General features: G+C 40.8%; 1 protein-coding gene across 1 annotated transcript; it reads left to right on the forward strand.

Annotated features, from left to right (window-relative positions):
- The first annotated feature begins 292 nt into the window (after positions 1–292).
- On the forward strand, positions 293–7864 carry LOC111975070 (protein Largen-like). The gene is made up of 2 exons (XM_024003232.1): positions 293–524; positions 6971–7864. The coding sequence occupies exons 1-2, from the start codon at positions 387–389 to the stop codon at positions 7703–7705; spliced, it is 873 nt and encodes a 290-aa protein (XP_023859000.1). The 5' UTR covers positions 293–386; the 3' UTR covers positions 7706–7864.
- Positions 7865–8322: the final 458 nt, after the last annotated feature.

Here is an 8322-nt window from a genome sequence, read left to right on the forward strand (position 1 = left end):
TTATTATTTCAGTCTGATTAAAATTATGGACCGAATATCTGACTAGGCATCTTGCCACAAGGAAATGTGACATATCAGCATTTGTTTTTTTTTGACAGAAATTTTGAAAGGTAACGGCAGAATGATCACGAGCGACTGTCTAGAAACACCTCTCCAGCAACATTATTTTGTTAAACATTTTTAAGATAATATTATTTTTTCTTTGCTCTATTGCGCATGCGTGCTGGCCGGGACGCTGTCACCACGCTTCGCTACATTATTGCGTGATTTAGCCTGTATGGGAGGAAAGTGAAGAAAACAGAACATTAACATGCATAGGCAAAGTGGTCTGACGGCAGCGGAAGGATTTACTTGTGATCCTTAAAAATACATTGTGCCAACGAAGAATGTCAGGGACATCAAATGTAGAATCTGCTGAAGGAGTAGTCTCCAAAGTTAAAGTCAAAAAGCAGATCAAGACTATCGTGAAGGATTTGGAGACCATACTGGGAGACTTGAGGGATGTAGCCAAGGAACTCAAAGAGGTTAGTGGAATAGGTTTCCTATGTCTGGCTTATGTTTGGTGTTTTTTATTTGATATGAACATTGTTTTGTTTTAATGCAGGTATGTTTAGGGTATAGATTTTTTACCGATTGGGAAAAAGATTGTTCTATAATAAACACATCTGAAGGCTCAGATATAATTAAGTCCATGGCCTATGCATTGCCCTTTCGTATGTGACCAACTATCTTATCAGTGAACATGAACGACATATAGGACACGTTGTATGTGCGAAGGATGACAACGCAGCTGCGCCTTAGTGCGTACACTGGGCTTTGATCATTTAAGTGCAAACATGTATCATGATTAATCACGTGTAGTTCACCGGTATGGTTTTGCATTGCATTTCATCATCTAAATGCAGTCTAGCCTACTGTTTTTATGATAATTGTCTCCTGTCAAATTATACAGCAGCTCTCTTCTCTATAGGCACCTTGTTACAGTATCAGGATTGTGTCAGCGCTGTCATTGTGTCTAAGTGATATACAATTGTCAGGAATATAAATTTGAGTGCATTCATTCATTTAACTCATACTATATTTGTTTTCTGTTGATTTCACACATTGATCCTTGTGGTCTTCCATCGTCCCTATAATGACACGAAATCTAACTTGCTTTGACGCGTGGATKTAGCCTACCAAGATGTTTGTACGAAAGGAACTGTCCGGCCTGCTGGTCCTGAAATACCCGCCCTTACACGACAGGTTGTCACTTTAGATGAAACCTACACTGTTCTTCTTAATTGATGGATGTAATGGATGGATACATGACACACATTTCCTCTGACATAATGCTACTCTTTCAACATTTTCAACAAGTATTTTAATTAAATACAATGTTATAGAAACATCAATCTGGGGCGGAAGGTAGCCTAGTGGTTAGAGCGTCGATCTTACCCAAAGGTTGCTAGATCGAATCCCTGAACTGACATGGTAAAAATCTGTTATTCTGCCCCAGAACAAGGCAGTTAACCCACTGTTCCTAGGCYGTCATTGTAAATAGGATTTTTTTTCTTAAATGACTTGCTTAGTTAAACAAAGGTTAAATAAGAAATAAAAAATACAAATCAATATTCTATTTAGGAGAGTGTACACTACTAAAACAACCCACCTCGGGGATTGTCAGTTCATTGTCAAAGCCAATGTTTCAGTAAATCCCATTTAGATGCAGTATTTATCTAGTGCAACTCACACACTTGAATTATTGGATTCGAGCCTATGTTTAAGGGGAGCTGAACCCAGATGCTTGGCACAGAGAGAACCATCATGCCCCTAAGCATGTTGCAATGGATACTGTGACTCTCTTTTGTGTCCCACTAAATGATCCATTTAATAAGACTGCATGGAGATTTCACTCTACATGAGCTTTTTACCCAACCTCAGTTTTATATTCCATTAAATGTGGATATGCTGATATTACTTCACTAGCGTCAATTACTTAAAAATATAATGACTTTTAAAATGGTATACTATGTGGATACTGTTCGCAGACATGGTTTGGCAAAGTATTKGCTACCACTGAAATGTGAAAGGATWGGCAACTTATACCATAGGTCTTAATTAGTAGGTATTGTGTCAGTAATAGATGACAAAATAACAAGTCATTTCAGACTATCTCCATAATAGTGTTGAACATTGTGTATTTTTATACATGCACATACACATAGAGTAATCAAGGTTTATTTCTACTCAAAACTAGTAAACATACCTAAGGGAAGATGTAGTCATTTGCTACAAAGAGATGTCTTTGCAATTTTCACTGCCTGTCCTGTAGGTATATTATTATCACCTCAACCATGAATGTATGGAGGGGCCAAGTATGTGCTTTCAACAATTTCAATTTCATCTTRATATGTCCACCACGTGCCAGAGCATACTCACAGAATTCATTCTTATATAAACTGATCATGTATGTTATCACGTTAGTATTGCTATAGCCAGAGGGTCTTGCTTTTGATTTAGAGTCTTCATACAGTTTGGYGTGTGTTCTTTTCATTGGACTATTATGGGTAGTTTCTAGTTTGCCCTTACCTTACAAATACGTCTAGCAAATTAATTAATCAAACACGACCTGCAATTAATCAGAGAATACTGTGTAATATTGTTGTGTTGCATGCGAATCTGGCTTGAGAGGACCATATGTCTACAAAGTTATTATAATAATTCATTAGTTTAAAGGCCAAATTAAGCAGTTTTTTCCCCCATATCAAATCATTTCTGGTAACAATTAAGTACCTTACTGTGATTGTTTTCAACTAAAATGGTCAAAAAGAAGCAAAAATAGCTTCTCAGCAATGAGCAATTTCTCAAGCAAAAAATTTGCTAGGACTGTCTACGAGTGGTCTGAGTGGGGAGGGGAAACGGAAGACTAGCTGTTATTGGAAGAGGTTTGAAACTCTCTTATTGGTCTATTAACTAATTAACTACCCGGTGATGTCACCAGGCAGGCCAAAACTCCATCCCACCAAAACAGGCTGAAATTTCAGGCAGACTTTTCAAACAGCTCTTACACTAGAAGAACATTATCATCATTTTCACAATTTCACAATATTATTCCAACCACATAGTGTCGAAATATACATTATATACAGTGCCTTCAGAAAGTTTTTTTCTCACCCATCTACCGCCAATACTGTATAATGACAAAGTGAAAACTTGTTTTTAGACATTTTTGCAAATTTATTGAAAATGATATACAGAAATATCTCATTTACATACAGTACCAGTCAAAAGTTTGGACACACCTACTCTTTCAAGGGTTTTTCTTTATTTGTTACATTGTAGAATAATAGTGAAGACATCAAAATGATGAAATAACAYATATGGAATCATGTAGTAACCAAAAAAGTGTTAAACATATCAAAATAGATTTKAGATTTKAGATTTTTCAACGTAGCCACCCTTTTACCTTGACGACAGCTTTGCACACTCTTGGTATTCTCTCAACCAGCTTCATGAGGAATGCTTTTCCAACAGTCTTGAAGGAGTTCTCACATATACTGAGCACTCATTGGCTGCTYTTCCTTCACTCYGCGGTCCAACTCATCCCAAACCATCTCAATTGMGTTGAGGTCGGGTGTGAAGTGTGAAGGCCAGATAATCTGATGCAGCACTSCATCGCTTTCTTTCTTGGTCAAATAGCCCTTACGGAGCCTGGAGGTGTGTTTTGGGTCATTGTCCTGTTGAAAAACAAATGATAGTCCCAGATGGGATGGCGTATAGYTGCAGAATGCTGTGGATGCCATGCTGGTTAAGTGTGTCTTGAATTCTAAATAAATCACAGACAGTGTCACCAGCAAAGCACCCCCACACCATAACACCTCCTYCYCCAYGSTTCACRGTGGGAACCACACATGCGGAGATAATCCGTTCACCTWCTCTGCGTCTCACAAAGACACGCCGGTTGGAACCAAAAATGTCTACTTTGGACGCATCAGACCAAAGGACAGATTTCCACCGGTCTAATGTCCACTGCTGGTGTTTCTTGGCCCAAGAATGTCTCTTCTTATTATTGGTGTCCTTGAGTAGGGGTTTCTTTGCAGCAATTTGACCATGTAGGCCTGATTCACACAGTCTCCTCTGAACAGTTGATGTTGAGATGTGTCTGTTACTTGAACTCTGTGAAGCATTTATTTGGGCTGCAATCTGAGGCTGGTAACTCTAATGAACTGATCCTCTGCAGCAGAGGTAACTCTGGGTCTTCCTTTCCTGTGGCGGTCCTCATGAGAGCCAGCTTCATCATAGCGCTTGATGGATTTTGCGATTGCACGTGAATAAACTTTCAAAGTTCTTGACATTTTCCAGATTGACTGACCTTCATGTCTTAAGGTAATGATGGACTGTCGTTTCTCTTTGCTTATTTGAGCTGTTCTTGCCATAATATGAACTTGGTCTTCTACCAAACAGGGCTATCTTTTGTATATCACCTCTACCTTGTCACAACACAACTGATTGGCTCATTAAGAAGGAAAGAAATTCCACAAATGAACTTTTAACAAGGCACACCTGTTAATTTAAATGCATTCCAGGTGACTACCTSATGAAGCTGGTTGAGAGAATGCCAAGAGTGTGCAAAGCTGTCATCAAGGCAAAGGTTGGCTACTTTGAAGAATCTCAAATATAAAAAATATTTTGATTTCTTTAACACTTTTTATGTATGATTCCATGTGTCATTTTAGAGTTTGCTGTCTTCACTATTATTCTACAATGTAGRAAATAGTAAAAATAAAGAAAAATCCTGGAATGAGTACGTGTGTCCAAACWTTTAACTGAAAGTATACATGTTAGAATCACCATTGCCAGCGATTACAGCTGGGAGTCCTTCTGGGTACGTTTTTAAGAGCTTTGCACACCTGGATTGCACAATATTAGTACTTTTTTTCAAGCTCTTTCAAGTGTAGGCCAGTGACACAAAATCTCAATTTAATCAATTTTAAATTCAACMCAACAAAATGTGGAAAATGTGTGAATACATTCTGAAGGCACTGTAAAACAAGTTTTTGACTGCAGTGGGCCTTTATAGAGTCGATGTCCACGTCTATGTCTCATTCTACCGCATCCACCAATGACGGCCTTCCGCATCTGCGGTGGAAGATGGCCGAGCTACAGCGGTGTTTGTCAGACCATGAGACATCCCAAAAATTGTTCTTCACRCGAAAACGTCTGAAGTAGCGTGCAAACTGTTTGGCTACATATGAATATGCCTCTATGAAAAGCTGAGACTCTCACGAACACATACACGTCGGTTGTTTTGCTGACAGGTGTATAAAATTGAGGGCACAGCCATGCAATCTCCATAGACAAACATTGGCAGTAGAATGACCATACTGAAGAGCTCAAATACTTTTAACGTGGCACAGTCTTAGGATGCCACCTTTACAACAAGTCAGTTTGTCAAATWTCTGCCCTGCTATAGCAGCCCCGGTCAACTGTAAGTGCTGTTTTTGTTTAGTGGAAACGTCTAGGAGCAACAAAGGCTCAGCCGCGAAGTGGTAGGCCACACAAGCCCACAGAACATGATCGCCGAGTATTAAAGCGCGTAGTGCGTAAAAATAGTCAGTCCTCAGTTGTAGCACTCACTACAGAGTTCCAAATGACCTCTGAAAGCAACATCATCTGTTCGTCGGGAGCTTCATTAAGTGGGATTCCATGGTTGAGCAGCCACACACAAATCTAAGATCAGCATGCGCAATGCCTGCGTCGGCTGGAGTGGTGTAAAGCTCGCCGCCATTGGACTCAGTGGAAACGCGCTCTCTGGAGTGAAGAATCACGCTTCACCATCTGACAGTCCGACAGACGAATCTGGGTTTGGCAGATGCCAGGAGAACGCTACCTGCCCCAATGTATAGTGCCAGCTGTAAAGTTTGGTGGAGGAGGAATAATTATCTGGGGCTGTTTTTTATTGTTCGGGCCCCTTAGTTCCAGTGAAGGGAAATCTTAAYGCTACAGCATACCTGTGCTTAGCTCTATTCCGACATTCTAGATGAGTCTGTGCTTCCATCTTTGTGGCATCAGTTTGGGGAAGTCTCTTTCCTGTTTCAGCATGACAATGCCCCCRTGCACAAAGCGAGGTCCATACAGAAATGGTTTGTCGAGATCGGTGTGGAAGAACTTAACTGGCCTGCACAGAGCCCTGACCGCAACCCCATCGAACACCTTTGGGATGGATTGGAACGCCGACTGTGAGCCAAGCCTAATCGCCCAACATCAGTGCCCAACCTCACTGATACTCTTGTGGCTGAAAGGAAGCAAATCCCTGCAGCAATGATCCAACATCTAGTGGAAAACCTTCCCAGAAGAATGGAGGTTGTTATAGCAAAGGGGGGACCAACTCCATATTAATGCCCATGATTTTGGAATGAGATGTTAGACGAGCAGGTGTCCACATACCTTTGGTCATGTAGTGTATATCTATATGGAAGTAGTTTAGTGCAAAAGAAAAATGGGGTAAATATGGGTAAAAAAAAAAATACTAATAATTTCCGTATCTTTCTTATATCTCTCAGCTATAGGACAGAAACTTTAAAACAAAATTCCTTTGCATACATTTTTTGGACTATGTATGAATCTGTTATTCAATGTGTTTCTATGGGCTAATAACAGTAAGGCCAAATTCAATGTTTCATCARATATTTGTTTTATATACAGTATATATATATTTTTTTGTTATATACCTAAAGGGTTCCTAAAACTCTAAATCAAATAGCTAAATGATCCTTGGTATGACCATCTTAAAACAATTCCATATGTTAGCCTGGTAGAAGCCCCCTCCCCCTGCCTAACTATTTACTAGCCAGGTTGCACAACAACAAGTGCTTCATACGGTAACATTTTGGCTGCTGCTGTATTTTCTACTCTATTAGTCTGTTATATTTCGATGTCTGTCAAACTAAATATGTACTGTCCTCCTTTTCCTTTTCTCCTGGTGCAGGTTGTGCATGAGATCGACTCCCTCACGTGTGACCTACAGCTGGAGGAGGAGATGACAGACAGTTCCAAGACAGACACCCTGAACAGCAGCTCTAGCAGCACCACCACCACCACCACAACCTCCAGCATCGACAAGATCAAGATCGCCMTCTTTAGGCCCCCGTCTGTCAGCCACGCCATCCTGACCGTGATGAAGAAGCCCCACCCTCCGCTGCCCCCTCCCAGGCTGACACCTATCAAAGCAGAGGAGCACAACAAGAACCCACTATCAGGGAGCCTACTAGCCAAGGCTAACGGGACTCTTATGCGTAATGGTSTTTTCCCAGGGAAGCCAAACAGAGACTTATCGTGCTGCATCTCTAATAGTACAAAGGAAGAGAGAAGACTTATGCCAATGCCTTTGCTACGGCATGAAAAGACCAAATGCCCCCAGGCAACCCGGGAGAGGGTCCGATTCAGTGAAAAGGTCCAGTATCACGGGTACTGCCCCGACTGTGACCTGCAATATGACGTTGACAACACAGATATGCACTTACAGACAGAATTTACTGATGACATGAGCCCTGTCCATCAGTGTTCCTCCTCCTCACCACCATCCCAGCTCATGTTAGAAAATGGCGGCCTCAGTGTCAGCCATAGTTTCCCTCCTACAAAACTGCCTTGTGTGCCTCATTCTAACCCTTCCCTGAAACCACAGAAAACCATCCTTCGAAAATCAACCACCACAACGGTTTGATGTTAATCACCCTTAATTTAAATATTTCTAAATAATTTATAGTGTTTTCTATTTCATGAGCACTTTCTACTCCAGTCAAACGTGGATTATCTAAACGATGAGGAAAAATGAGTGCTAGAAGACGTGGCCATGAGCTCAGAAATGCACAAGGAGAGAATGAACGGTGAGGTGAGTGAGTGGCATCTAACAACTGTCCTGCTAGTGTACGGGTTTGGCAGGATTGGTTTGAGAGATGTGAAGTAACATTGTATCATATTTTTGGGGGGGATTTTTTAGAAACAAGAAGCTGTGTTAGAACATGTCATTCATTTATGCTCTGGATTAAACAACAAATCAAGCTTGCCTCAAATCCGACCGCTGACCCAGATTCTACAGTACACCTCTGTGTATAGGGCTGAGACAGTAAYACAATGATGGCATATAGTAGCTTTTGTCACCCGCTATTGCTTCACTGCCATACTTCACTTCTTGAGATGGGGAGGGTGTCACACTACTGAATCTAGAGCAACATCTACTGGTGGCTTAGGTTATAGGAAGATGTAAAATAAATATAGTCACATTGAGTTTAGCTTGCGAAGACAWACCATGTCAAATCTCCCATGGTGGACTGAACAGAC

Source organism: Salvelinus sp. IW2-2015, linkage group LG15 (assembly GCF_002910315.2).
Source record: "Salvelinus sp. IW2-2015 linkage group LG15, ASM291031v2, whole genome shotgun sequence".
Classification (NCBI taxonomy): domain Eukaryota; kingdom Metazoa; phylum Chordata; class Actinopteri; order Salmoniformes; family Salmonidae; genus Salvelinus; species Salvelinus sp. IW2-2015.